The sequence below is a fragment of the Epinephelus fuscoguttatus genome, linkage group LG19, assembly GCF_011397635.1.
Source record: "Epinephelus fuscoguttatus linkage group LG19, E.fuscoguttatus.final_Chr_v1".
NCBI lineage: Eukaryota > Metazoa > Chordata > Actinopteri > Perciformes > Serranidae > Epinephelus > Epinephelus fuscoguttatus.
The window spans coordinates 28,175,655-28,191,075 of NC_064770.1; the positions used below are offsets into that span (position 1 = coordinate 28,175,655).

Genomic DNA, 15,421 nt, shown 5'->3' on the forward strand with positions numbered 1-15,421 from the left:
ACACACACACACACACACACACACACACACACAGACACACTGCTATCTTTGTGAGGACCGTAGTTGAGATTATGCATTCCCTAGCCCTTCACCGTAACCCTTACCATTATATCTAAATGTCTAAACCCAACCCTAACCCAAACCTAATTCTACCCTCAACCTTAAAACAAAGTCTTAACCCTTGAACAGGCCCTTTAGAGAAGTGAGGACATGCCAAAATGTCCTCACTTTGCAAAAATGTCCTCACTCTGTTGGTTAAAAATGTGTTTCGGTCCTCACTATGTAGCAAGTATAAGAATACACACACACACACACACACACACACACACACACACACACACACACACACACACACATTTTCAATGGCAGTGCTGTATTATATGTCAGCATGTCTTGGTAAACCAATGAATCACGAGTGACAACTTAATTATTTATAATAAAAAAACTACTCCAGTGAATCAAAGAGATCTTGTACATGTTTTTTTTTTCATTACAAATTTATTGCAAATATAGAAATAGATCTTTTGTACAGAAATCGCAAAGGGAAAAAATGTCAATATCAGCAACAAATAATTAAAGAAAGAAAAAAGCCAAGAATTGTTCCCATCATCCAAACCTTTGTTTTGTCTTTCCCTTTTGGTCTCCAAACATTAGTGTGTAGAGCTGAAACCAGAGGGGAGAGTCACATTAGATTTGAATAGAATATGACCATGGGCCTTTTGATTTGATACAGTGACAGCCTCTTGATTTTAAGACCAAAAGACCCCCTGATACTGTCAACTTGGCAAGAACCCTAATTGACACAAATGTTACATAAATGGCCGAATAGGAACTAAAATATTGATGTGAGAATTAGCTTTGGCCTTTGGCCTTGTAGGGATCACAGAGATGGTGGTTATACTTTAGCACTTTAGCGATTATACTGTTTACAAAATGGTTGTGTTGTTATTTTTAAGGGGCTATTCATACTAATTATACTTATTTTCAGATGATGCAATCTGCAAGACAGTAAAATGTCTCTACTCAGTTCTTTGAGTTGGAAAAAAATATGAAAAAAAAAATGCATTTGCAAAGGGAAAAGGATATGTCACTAAAAAAAATATAAAATATGTCACTACAACAAAAGAAATGCAATGTTCAACCACTGAAACATTGTATATTTAAAATCTGCACTGTACTTTTCTCAAATATGTCCTGAAGCTTATGGCATGTCACATTGTGCCATGACATGTGTGAAGTTGTATCCCTAAGCTCAAAGGAATTAGAGCTCAGCAGATGTCAAAATACTGATGACTGACTGAGCAGGTTTGGATATCCCTAATCCTTAATGAATAATAGTTTGATTTAGGCTCAGAGTTCTACAACATGTCTATTTAACAGTACATGTTTCTGCATCGTGTGCATGGTTGCTGCAAGGCCAAGACACTATAAGCTTTTGAACCGATCAATCCACAGACATTTAATTTCCTCAATGAGTCAAGGATGGCCCCTCTCCCCTGCCTTCCCTCTCTTAACTGACAGCCATTTTTGGAAGCCGCAGAGTTTTTCAATCTCTGGCACTGACAAGGCCAATCATTCTGGCTTTGGGAGTACCACAGCACTGGATTGTGTGTTTGGAATAGCAATGGGTGCCCAGCCTCTTCTATTCGCGAGCGTGGAAAACATAAACGTTGATCAGACTGATGTGCTTCTGACACTGAACTGTGTCTGCTCTCACTGCATTTGGACCTTTTAGCAAGTTTTGCCACTCTGGATCTGGCATCAGAAAAATGGAAGCTCTGAGTTACAGATTAGCCTCCAGTACCAGTAAAACTGCCTTTTCAAATTTAAGTGCAATTTTACCCAATTAAAACATGACTCTACAAACTGGCTAATTCTATAATATAGCATTGCCATGTTGACAAGCTGAGGGGAAGACTCAGCCTCAGGTTAATGCATTTCATTTTGTCTTTATAATTGGCGTGGGGAGGCCTCTTTAGGGTTTGGCAAAGGCTTTGCCACAGAGTAGGGCTATACATCTCAGCTGGGGGGTCCTGTTTTATCACTGCAGAATGTAAACACAGCTATGACTTATGACTTGCTGTCATTGCACTGACCCTAATGCAATAAGTAATGTATCAGCAGAGCTGCAGTACTGAAGGTGTTACCAACGCATTATTGGGTTGGTGCCAAATGAAATGTACTCAAGCCTCTGCCTCCTTTAAAGGCTCTACTCTGTCCACGGAAACCAATTATACTTAATTTGTTTCTCTCTGTGGTCATACTAGTTCATTTAAATTTTATTTATCTAAAAACTAAAATGTTTTTGAGTGCTGTGGAATATAAATGATCGTCTTTTGACTGTATTCATGTCATAAGGACTTCAGTTTTTAACATATAGTTTTAGTCTCTACAGCAGCACAACTATCTATTCTCTTTGCATCAGGTCAAGATACAGTCTTTTCTGTGCACACTAAAAGCTATTCAGCAGAGGACAGACTGTATAATATAGTGTATAATAAAAGACCAATGATAAAAGCCTGGTTCACAACAGGCTGGATATAAGATGAATTCAATTAACTAGTTGGATAGAACACCAGCAGGCTCTGAGAGCAGAGGATGAGGAATGAAGATCACTGATTTAGCTAACAGCAAGTGGGCTGAGGCTGAAAGAGAAGCTGCTGATGTTGCATTGACTTGCCTGTGACTTCTAACTGATGGATTGGGATTAGGTTAAAACCATTAGACAATCCACAGTGTGTGTGTGTGTGTGTGTGTGTGTGTGTGCTTGCGTCACTCACTATTCTTTGTACATATATTGTCATTTATTATGTCTTTAACTGGAAAAACTTGAACAGTTTTCTTTTTTCCATATAGAAGATGGCTGAGTTAAGAGAAAATACAACCACAAACTGTGACAGGGCCTCGCCTCAAGCCAAAGACGATGTCTTTGCATGTGTGCCATGGAGAATAATCTTTGTAATGGAGAAGAACTGAGTGCAGTTTCTCGTAACAGATGGATGTAAACACCCACCAGCCTCAGACTTTTTTTTTACCCCCTCTTTGCTCTGCACACTCCACCAGCCTGTGGCTCAAAGAGTAGTAATGGTAACTGCAGTGTCGGTATATAATACAGTCACCCAAATGAAAACCAATAGGTCAGAATGTAAATAGAAAACGTCACAGAGAGTTTAAAAAAAAATAAACAGCTAAAACCTAAATGTTCAAACCAAAGGTACTTGACAATATTTCAGCCCCTACAGTTTTTGTTTTCAATGTACGTCCACTCATTGTACACAACAATATATTTTTGTCGTTCAAAAAATACAGGGAGTCATGCAAATATAACAACTTTTCTTTTATGTAGTACACTATGTTAAGCTTTCTCTGTTCTTAAACCTTTATAACATATATCATTGCAAGTACTAAAAGTCAATCCCGTGGTTCCCGATAACCAAACCCCCCCACCCACCAGAAAAAAACCCCTAAACAAAGTAAACAAAGACAAACAGCCAACTGAAATAGAGAAACACACAGACATATCAAGAGATCAGGCTGAGTATAAAACATCCATAGAAGCATTTTTTTTTTAAACCTTAGCATTTTTTTTTCTTTTATCTAGTGTACAAAATTCACAGATATTTCACAGATTCTTTAAGTCCTTTGTCCGTCTTTGGAAACTAAACCTTGCAGAGTTAATGCATAAGTGTAAATATTTTGTAGTCCGTGTGTGTGTGTGTGTGTGTGTGTGTGTGTGTGTGTGTAAAAAGTGTTGAAAAAACAGGGTCCAATCAGGATGCAAACCTTAGCCCAATGTGGCTTACTGAGAAATTTTCAAATGCTCTTCTGCTCTGTAAAACCTATAATTTAGAATAACCACAGGTTCTCAAACTTCTTTTCCAGCTCAGAAAAGCTCATCAAGAAATTCAAATTCAAAATCCATCCCTGTGCTTATTTTTGAGCTTGCAGGTATAATTTTATTTCACCGTTAGTGGCAGATCTTTGAAATAGGTGAATAAAAAAACTCAAAATTGTTGGCTAAGTTGTTTATTTGTGCTGATTTGTCATTAGCTCTTGTTCTTGTTCAGTAAATTTAAAAGAACAATGGATAATATAGTGGTGGTATCGAATGTGCTAGGTCCAGCACTGTTCACAGCAGCATTTTTTCCTTTAAACTAGAGACCTACATGAAAATACATGAACATGCATAGTCTGCTACATTCTGATGACTTTTAGTTGTCAGGGAATGCTTTCAGCATAAACATACAAGGCTATTCATCTTCAGCTTTCTTCAAACTCTTATTTAGAGTGCTTGGCAGTTGAAAAGGCAGCGTTGGCAGCGCTCAGCCCGTCTGAGCTGCCTCATAAAAGAGTGACCAAGAAATCAGTCACACCAAGACATATTTCATTTGTCTCAACTGACTTCCTTTTTCATTCTTTAGATAAATACAATTTCACATTAGTGGGACATTAAAAAATGGCATGCATTTAATTTTTTTTTATCACATTATGCCTTCTATGGCTATCATGAGGGGACAGACAGTGTAGTTTCCCATTTGTCAAATTTGGCACATTATCCACACAGGCTAATCTCCCACACAAAAAGCTAATGGACTTAATAGACTATTAGACAAAAGGTCTAAAGATACCAAATGAAAGGATTTGCAACCCACTGTCAGTGTTAATACTTGCCTGTCACCTGCCTTAAAATTAAGTGGAAATGAAGCTGTCCTCCTTAAGGCTTTCAAAGAGGGCTGCCTTCACTTGTCAGAAATGCTGAAGTTTCTGAATATTTTTTTTAAGAATTACTCCCACAATATGCTTCTGTTAGGTGTGTGTGTATGTGTGTGTTATGGTTCATTTGCAGCAGCACACTGAATCATGCATGATAAGTTTTAGTGTAGCCATGCTGCTTCCACATCTTTTATCCCAGATGCCCGCCTGCTTTCAGACAAAAATTCCTCTCATGTTGCTCTCCTCTCTTTGAAGACCTTGCCCATTACCTGCCTTTCAGGAAAAAAAGTCATTTTAGTTTAGTCAGACTGTGACTCATTCTGAGTCACTTCTTTATTTTCCATTTTTGCCAGCTACTCTTGTTGTGTGCGTGCGTGTGTATGTGTGTAAGGCAATGGGGGTTAGAGCGAGAAAAATATTTCAAAATCACTCCAATATGCCAACTCGTTCTCGTTATCCCCAGGTCCCCAGGGTGTCACATACGGCAGCTTGGTCAGTGGCCCTAAGCATAAGATACCAATGCACTCTTTTAGTATTTTGTAGTATTTAGCATTTTAGAGATGCATGGGGCTTTCAGCTAACTCCAATGTAAACCCATCTGTGACAATGACATAGTTTAAAAAGTGAGAAAGTCCATGTAGGGTGGGAGGAAACAATGGTGGGTGAGTCAAACAAACACAGGACTTCCACCCAGGATACAACTGTTTGTGTTCCATCATAAACCAAAAGTTAACATTGAGTTTTTTCAAAACTGTGATGGAATTATCATCACGTGACATGTGTCACATCTCATAAGTCATAGCGTTGTGTAGCCAGACCAGCGCTAGAGAAGGGTCTGTAAGCACATAGTATCATTCTGCTATAGGGGGAAAAAATTCCTATGGCTCATTTTCTATTTCTTTAAACCAATCAGAATCGTCTTGGGTGACACCAAGCCCAGGATGCTATGGTGTCCTTGCAAAATACCGTTGGGAGGGAACTTGTTTCAGTGGAACATTTGCAGGTCAGGAGGCAAGTAAGGCCACAAAAACAGTCACAAATCAGGCTGGGTAGCATTTAAAAAATTAGATACCAATACCAGTATCCTTAGAGTGACACCAATACCAATGGAGTACTTTATTTGATACCCATAATGTGGGACTGGCATAAAATATATAGCCATACTTGTGAACTTTCTGGTGGCACCTCGACATAATTAACTGGCAACTTTGTCAAATACACTCTACTTTACCACACTACAGACTGTATAGGTTGTGAGAAATGAATCAGCATCGGGCTTGAGAGTCCCGCAAGTCAACGTCTGAGCTTTTCTGAGTTCACAAATTGTTTTATTTGTTCTAGACCTTTACAACAATTCACAAAAGAAACAAAGCAGGCATGCCTTATTGCATGACCAAAATCTTTGTCAAAACTTGCCATTTTCAGCGTGTAAGTTGTTAGCTTAGAGGTTGTTGTTGTTTCCCATAATGTAGGAGGTTTGAAACGGTAACATGCAGATAGCAGAAGGGGGTGAGAATGCTGGTCTAAATAGTCAGCCAATGGAAGGCTTATAGCCACAGTCTACATCTGGTGAGTCAGACTACATACGTCATGTGGCATACTTGTTAACTTACTTACAAAAGTGAAGTTATGTAACAAACGTCTTTTTTAACCTAAACAATGATCTTTTTTCTAAACCTAATAAGTTGTTTATCTGCCTCTTCTATAGTAGTTGCCAAAACCTACATTTCCTGTGGACATGGAGGTTTATTTTGAAAGGATATCATTGTATTTAAGGAGCAGACATTGACACACCTTCTCTGAGCATCCAAAATTGATGATAAAGGGGTACCAGACTGTCATAGCTTGAAGCATAGCGCCACTGACAAAGCTGTCGTATTTGACAAGTTGGGAGAAAGAACAAGTTGAATATGTCACACAATAAAAACCATGGAAAAAGTAAGTTTGCCGCTGGCATGATCAAGACAACATAGGTTATTCAAAATGTGTTTTTTAATTACTTAACATTACTCAATTATTTACATATATCTCTCACTGCCTATATCAGTCTTTGTGACCTCTCTTTGGGTCTTGATCTTCCAGTCCACTGCTCTTAGTTTAAACATTTCAATATTGTTTCTCTATTATGGGATTCAAAAATAATGTGCAATGCAAACTACTCTATAATAGGGCTGGTTAGAGGACGCTGTTTTGCTTCACAGATTTTATATCTACAGGTTTGAGCATGTTTTCCATCTTCCATGAAAGAAAATTATCTAGTAAATGATCACGCACATCTTGAGAAGTGAATCCTGAGATGACCCTTAAACGATGATGATCGCTCATAAAAGTAATGTCTCACTTTGACTGAGACTGCTTCAATGACAGATCATATGAGTAAAAAAAGTGCACTGTGTCACGGGAGGATTGGGACCTTTTACTGTGGTTTCCACTAATGGATGCATTTAACTCCTTTAGTAATTTAGAAACTGATTAGACATAAACCCACACCCCATTTTGGGCTCTGATTCATTATTTAAGAAACTAGAGTTTAATTGGGCCAGGCTTTTAAATATAAGAGAGCATCAAAGGATTAACATGTTAGAAACTGAAAGCATCTGTGATTTTGTGGCGGTATACGCAGATAGGGGAAGCAACCCAAGCCAGCCTCCCACAAAAAGGATTAAACATTAATAGCACATTAGATGGCTTTCTCACGTCTGGCTTTCCTGTGGCTCTGAGACAAACAACAAGGATGGTGCTACAAAAAGGACCATTGATCTCTGAGTGAGCCACCCTCCAGGGGTTCAGTGAGGATATGAGCTGAAAAGGAAAAGAAGGGTTTTTTTGTTTGGTGCTGGCTTTGTGGGACAAAAAACAGGTATACTAGCATGCCGAATGTTTTGAGAAATATTTGTGGTCCTGGTTGAGATTTTAATAATTCAGCTGGTAAGTTATTTGAACTGGCTATTACCCGAGAGTCTACTTTGTTTTATGGGAATCTACAATCCTGTAGAGTGACAATTATAGATATAAACTTCTCACATAACCACAACAGAACTGTAAAACTTTATTAACTACCGCTTAACCTCCAAGGCCAATTAACACAACTGTTATGTCTAAACCACCAGTAATTGCTTTGCTTGAGGGGAACAAGCAATAATAAAGAGCAGAGGTTTGTTCACACTTGTACCTGTTTTGACTGTTTTGAGCTGACTTATAGAAGGACTCGTTCATCAGTTTTGAATTCCATGTCTTCATTTCCATTTTGCCATGACTCTTTTGTGGTTGTTTTGGCAGCAGGCTTTCAAGTTATTATTAATGATGGGAAACACAATTTCCCCTCCAACAATAGCACTCATTTGAGCTATGGTGAAAACACTGTTTATAAATCATTAGACAGATTGGCACTTCTCCCACCAGCATTGACAATGTTGTCTGTTGGGCCAGTAATGCTTTATCATCACAGAGGCTTATTCAAACAAACGTTTGAATGAAATCTGAGCAGAAGAGCACTTGAACAAACATCTGTCCACCCTGAAAATCTCTTTTTTTTTCCTGAAAAATACATTGGTGCGTTAAATATGTTAATTAAAATAGAAAATGTATGAAATTAAAAATCATCCATGAAAACAGTAATAATCAGGATTTTCTGTCACATTACATCTCGTCTGTTAGATGAACATAAATGGCAGCTGAAATGAGGAGCAATCCTGATATTACTGAACATTTACACTTATCCTCAGTGTCCACTTCTGTAAACTTATGGCAGTTGAGGATCTGGGGAGTTAAATGCGCCACGTTCCTTCTGTGTGATTAGGTACTCTTGGAAGGTACCAGCAAAGAAAATCCTTTCGTCTGATTTGTCTGAGTCAATCACAGTAACAAGTTCCTTTGGAAACTTTCTTATCTCACGTAATAGGAGATCAGCGGCAGACATTTCCAAGACTGTATGTTCATCACATGGTGCTTTATCGTATAAAGAAGGCGGATGAGGTGGTGCGTCCCAAACACGCTAGTACTAAAAGACAACATTGAGGCTCTTGAATTTATGCAGTCCGATCAATCGTAAACACTCACGGCAGAACACTGACTCCAAGGTTAAAGACCTCTGACCCTGACTGTATGCATACAGCTTAATAAAACAAGGAAAATGAGACAGAGATAGACGTTTCATGAAAACAAAGAGGGAGGAAGAAATACACAGATCAATATGGAGATACTATTACAAACCACCCTCTCGTAGTTGCATATTCAGTCCTATTTAACCTGCTTTTATTCAAAGGAGTCAAGCATGTGCTAAAAAAAAAAAATCGACCGCTCTAAAAAAAGAAGAAAAGCAGTGTTGGGATGTGTTGTGCAGACCCAAGTCCTACCTACAAGAAAGGCTATTTCTCACATTTCTCTTTTAATAAAACACAACAAGACATGTCTCACGCCAAACCCATAGCCCATCAAACCTGCGGGGGCAGTGAAAGTAGTGGGAGGTGGGACAAATGAACATCATTTAGTAAAGACATGAGGATCAAAGGAGAGAGAAAACTGTTGCTAAGATTAAACTTGTCTGTATAACTTGTTTTTCCTCTTGAATATAGCCCTGAACAAAAATGTGGAGCAAGGACCATTGATTCAGTTTTCACATTTTTAGGGTAGAACGTCTCAAATTGTGTATGTTTGCTGATAATGGCAAAAAAAAAAAAAAGAAAAAAAAAAAAAAGCAAAGGCTACACAGCACTTTGGGTAAGCAGGATGTCTTTTGTCAGAATGCCAGGCAATAACACTATCATTGAGGAGAATCACATCATTTCAATAGCAAAGGCCAGGTGGATGGATAATACTATACAAGAATGGAGATTAGATTATGGCTGTGTTAGCAAGAGGCACTGCGCTACTGTGTGTATATCTGAGCATCACGATCATGTGATGGATGTCTGGGAAAATACAATGAACACATTTGTACATTTGTCCATGCCATTAATTATCTAATACTGTTTAGACTTAGACGAACAGCCAATGGGTAAGATGTGACAACTATTAATTTAAGTCAATTTGGGCACATAGAATATAATCTGACAAGGCATGCCAACACGCACTTACACTGACCACTGTGTACCACACGGCCACACACACACAATCATGAGGCGTAAAGTGCAAGCGAACATGCCTGTCACAAGTCGACTAATTAAGTTATCAATAGACAATAGCATTAATTTCCAGAACAAAACAGACATGTTGGCAGTAATTAGACATGTCCTTTCCCTCTGTGCCTCAATCCAGTTTTAATGTTGGAGAAAGGATTTGGAATGTACTGCGGTGCTCACATTGAATGATGCAAAGAGATTTCCCCATAACCTGCAAGAAATCTACTTAACATCCACAGTGGCTGCAGAAAATGATTTATATCCTTGCTTGTCTTCCTTTTTTTTTTTTTTCTTTTATACCCCCTCTCGCTTTCAGTTTGTCTTGGTCTCTGTCACATGTGGGTCACATCTCTCATGTCTTTCTATAAAGGGATTGTGTGAGCTCATCTGTCACATAGTTAAATTTCCCTGTTGCACAGGTAAGTAGCATCTAATTACCTTCATAAAGGGACATCATTTTGCCCTCTGTACTCTTTGAAATTACGCAAACAATTATGATCATGACTTGGGCAACTGCCGTTTAGGAAAGCTTGAGACATCTATGGAACATTCCTTACATCGCGTATTGAGCCATGCAAGAGTGTTTGTTGGAAGGACATGTGAAACACCTCAGGGTGCAATCCAAGCACTATTTGAGTGTTATGTTCCACACAATCTTTCTCTCGTGATTTCCTCATACTGCAGGACCTTCAAGCCGACTGGACTATTTTCACATTGTTAATTTGTTTCCAATTTTTCCGTTCTTTCTGTGTGACGGATGCTATTGAAATGCAAATACCTCAGCCACATGAAGGATCTTGAGGAAGAGGGACAGGGCCTGCATTTGACAAATCTGTTCACTAAACAGCATGTTGTCACTTGTATCAGAGCACAGATCCCACCTGTCATAGTCTGCCTTCACTCAGAAGCCTAAACATATCTGCAAATTGATACAGCACCCAATACCAAATAGGAAACAACATCTTGGATCCCACAAGCTTAAAATGAAGGATATCAGCATTTACCTTCTGTGATTACCCATAGATGAAAACATGGCACTGATAAAGACGGTCCATAGGATCACAAAACATGATCACTCAAAGAGTACTAAATTACACAGTTGGCATTGGCTCCCTGTGCGAAAAAATAAAACCCACAAACACTCAATGAGAATGATCCAGAAATGGTGCTACAATGAAGTGTAAAATAAAACACCATGACTCTCATATCCCAGGCACAGTTTCACAGTCCTTGCTTTAGCACAAAATTCTATACACCTAGCATGCCAAAAAAACCCAAAGGCAAAATTTTGTCCTATATTTTTCTCCCCATGATCTTCAAATCGTTCCTCTGGCCCACGGGCCGTTCAGGAAAAGGAGCATCCAAACTCTTCTTACCACAATTCCTATTTCTGGTCCCCCAGTCACAGCTTCTGCTGTGCCGACACCCCCTTCCAGTAATCAAGGATGTCATGCAGGTCCTCGCCTTTAGCAAACTGCACCTTTTTTCTAAGGGCATTTCCGGCCGTCACGTAACAGGCTTCATCGCGCTGGCCTTTCCGATAGGGACGAAAGCGCTCCCAGATCCGCAGTGAACTCTCTGAGGAGTACTCTGGGCTAGAGGAGTAGCCAGAGTAACTGGAATGGTGGCGGGCAGGCGAAAGCTGGGAGTAAGACGCTGCATCCCTGCGGGAGCGTGTCAGGGGCTTAAGGAAGGAAACCCTCTGGGCTGGGGAGCCTTGGTGGGAGCCTTCATAATATAGAGCTGGGACAGAGTGGCGGTGCTCCGAGCAGTGGTAGTCCTGCTGCACCTCCAGCTGCTGCTGCTGCTGCTGTTGTTGTATTTGTTGCTGTTGATGATAATGGTGTGGCTTCTGGTTGTCCTGATGTTGGGCACCAACACCACCACTGTCGCAACCACCACCACCCCCTCCACCACAGCTCCCACTCCCCACTAAAGGCAGCCTTTCTAGGGGCTCCCCACAGCCCACGGGACTGGCCCGGTCTGGGTACTGCTGCTGTTGTTGATTACAAGCATCTGGGCTCCGTGGCTCAGGAACATCCAGGCTATACACCCTAGCTCCTCCACGATCCCTGTCCCGACCCATGGAGCCACAAGAGGTGGTGCTGCACTGTTTCTTGACAGAATTTACAATAACCACAGCTGCATCGGCACTCATTTGCCGCTGAATGGGACGCACAGCTGTGGCTGGCGGAGGGGGCCTGTAGGGGGGAGTGACAACAAAGCCACCACCACTGATCCCTGGGCGTTCAGAGAGAGGAGTATTCAAGGCAGGGAGCGGAGGCGGAGGGGGTATTTTGTTTGGAGCCATGACTTGGCACGTCTCTGTCACCCCTTGGGAGAGTGGGATTAGGCCACGAGTAAGAGAGGACGTGCTTGTGGGAGGAGGGGAGGTGGGATTGGAGCTGGATATAGGGTTAGTAGAGGCCCCTGAAGCAGCAACTGCTGCTGCATCCAGTTTCAGTGCATCAATGCAGTTGTTAATGATCTGGTTAACCTTGTCCACCTCCATGGCAATGGTGGAAATCTCTGATGCTGAGCCATGTCCGTCATCATCTGAGTCATCCCCAATATCAGTTCCATCATCGTCCCTCAAGTCTAGCCCACCATGCCCACCATCTCCCATCCTCTCCAGCCCTGCTCCTCCAGTTCTGATATCCATGTAGTTTCCTTTACTTGTAGCCATGGCCTCTGAAAAGGCAGTGGCCATCTTTTCTACTTGCGGAATAGAGGAAAGTCTGGAGGAACTGGTGTTGGCTGAGTGCAGCATTCCCGAGCTAGAGGATGCGGACATGGGAAGTTTGCCTCCATGGTGGTGCTGATACTGGTGATGTTCTCTGGACTGCTCCTGGAGCTTGTGGACTGCAGATGGATCATTTGCCACTGCTGCTGCCACCTCTGGTCCGTAGCGCATTTCTAGTATAGTTTTCTTGACGCAGATGGACTTCTTCTTCTCATCATGCATCCGTTTCTTACGCAGACAGTAGTAGACAAAGCCTAAAACAATGAGCATGCCAAAAAGGCAGCCCACAATGGTCATTATGTAGTGAGTAGTAGTGGAAGGTGTGGGGAGCATGTCATCTTGATTCTGAGCGCGAGTGGAAAACTGGAGGCAGGTGTGGTTGTAACGTTGAGAGTTGCGGATGGATGCTACACAGAAGGTGTAATTAGTATGCGGCTTGAGCTTGCTGAGGGTAATCATCTCCTTCTTGTTCTTCAAATTCATTACATCAGACACATATGTGTGGTTGTATTGTGTTAGAATATACATCTTGCTGTAGGGCCTTGGAATCTGTACAAGGAGAGAGGCTGATGACAAAGAGACATGATGGAGCTTGATGCTGGGAATGAAGCTGTGTTCAGTGGATGAGGAAGAGGTGGTGGGCTGGTGGTATGGACCCACACCATTAAACATCTCTGGCCCAATACCTGAAGGACCATCCAGATCTGGTGGGAGGGAGGTCATACCTGGAATCATCACTCCATCTCGGCAGTGATGGTACAAAATATTTTTGGCATTCCGACCAGCATGACCAGCAGCGATGAGTAAGGGGTAGCCAAACATTTCCCGGGGCGTCTCACACTGGAGGCGGTCATAGGTGTGCGTCACATTGTTGAAGGACTCCAACCAGATTAGGAAGCTGTACAGATCACAGCCACAGTGGAATGGATTTGCTGCCAGTTCACACACCATCAGCCGAGCAAGAACCGTAAATGTGGCTGGGTCAATGCGGGCAAGTCTGTTGGATGACAGGTCAATGCTGCTGAGGCTGGGGCACTCCCAGAATGCATTGCTGGCTATAACCTCAATGAGGTTGTGCTGGAGGAAGAGGCATTGCATGCGGCCGAGCCCTCTCAACATACCCTCAGTTAGGTTTGTCATCTTGTTGTAGCCGAGCTGAAGAACCTGAGGAAAACACAAAAGTAGCATTTGGGCATTTTAAATAGTTTTTACATTGTGGGCCAAGTTTCAGTCATTTCTTTAGTCATTATAATAAAATGTGAATTCAACTCAATTACTGAGATTCAGTCATGCTGCAGCATTTTCTATGACAGAGTTCAGGAGGGCAAGCAACACAAGTGATCCAAAATGTTGATTCAGCTTTGTGTTAAAAATTTTCCATTGATAAGTTCTGCACATGTTTCAATGCAATATATAATTTCAACAGATTGTCCTCTCAGTGCTTACACTGTAGGTGGTTTACGCAATATGGTAAAATTGGGGTTTGTGATTGTCTCATTGTGTTGCTTGTAGTGATGGGCAAAGCAGTTCTTTTCAATGAATTGAACCACTCTAATTTGTGTTTAAAAAGATTTGTTTAAAAATAGATTCATTCAACTGAAGTTCTCAGTGTGCCTAGTCCCACTCACTGAACTGAAACATGGCTTAACGTTTAGTTCATCTTGCTAACGTGAACTAATGGAGAATTAAGTTAAATAAAGAAGTCATTTGCAAATGAAAAGCCTACTCCCTACATTGAGACTTCAAGACGTATGATGGGGCGGGCTTCAACGACTGAATGACTGCTATCACCCAGAGCTCACATTTTGAATCACTCACTGCGAACAGATTGTTTTAGGAGGTAATCCAGTTCAGTTCATTCACCCAAAAGACTCATTCTTTTGAACGAATCTTTTGCAAACGACAAAACACTAGTTACTCATCCAGTGGACCCTGTTTTTAAGCATTGCTGCACATTTCGTCCATCACGTTGTTGAATAAAATATTATCATACCCAATGTAGATTGTAAGAAAGTCATCTACAGTACTTAAAGGTTAACTCCGAGAACACTAAGTACTTTTTTTCAGTGATTCCTACCACACACTCCTCCCTTTTGAGGTTGTTTGTTAATGCCTTCAAATGAGGAAAATTATAAGGAAACACAGTTACCATCATTCGTAATACTATTTAATGACTTATGGTGTCCCTCTGATGCGTGTTTCATGCATCCAGCAACAATTTTCCCTGCCATAAATTTTGAAATTAAAATAGAGAATTTTCACGAAAATGTCATCACATTCTCACTCCGAACTCGTCACATATCAGCGTTTGGTCATGGACTGTCTACGTCCAGATACGACCTGTAGTAAGTACGTAAGTACTTACGTACCCTGGGTGCGTTGGTTGTTGATGTTCTGGGACACTGTGTCAAGTCCTGCCTGTAACATGTGTAACGGAGTTAATGTTTTAATGATCTCACTTGCCTTTAATAACTATGTTGGTCATCCTTGGAGGTACACTGCTTTTGATTTATAAATATTTCGCCTGTACAATGTGTGTTGTTTTTGTATTGTGAAGGGGAGCTGCAAATTCGTATTGTCTGACAGTAATTGTATGCCACATTGATGGGCCTCTGCAGGCTTCATGGGTGCACCCCGTTGTAAACAACAGTCTGCAGAGCATCGTAGCATGATAGGTCGAGTTTTACCGAGCTCCGTAATATTTATTTTAATGGGTTTTACAGGCAGTGTGTTTTATATTATGTGTCATTTTATTGCAGTGTCACCTGTGTCTTGCTGGGCTGTGGGAGCTAACTTACCTATGTTATTCGATTTGTCTACCAGCTGTGACCGAATAAAAATACGT

At 41.0% G+C, this 15,421-nt stretch overlaps 1 protein-coding gene across 1 annotated transcript in view; it reads right to left on the bottom strand.

Moving 5' to 3' along the window:
- Positions 1–605: 605 nt before the first annotated feature.
- Positions 606–15,421, bottom strand: part of LOC125880086 (protein phosphatase 1 regulatory subunit 29) — a 98,861-nt gene continuing 84,045 nt past the window's right edge. Inside the window, exon 4 of the mRNA XM_049562361.1 lies at positions 606–13,740. Within this exon, the coding sequence (XP_049418318.1) occupies positions 11,236–13,740 (2,505 nt within the window). The 3' untranslated portion in view covers positions 606–11,235. The remainder of the gene's footprint in view (positions 13,741–15,421) is intronic.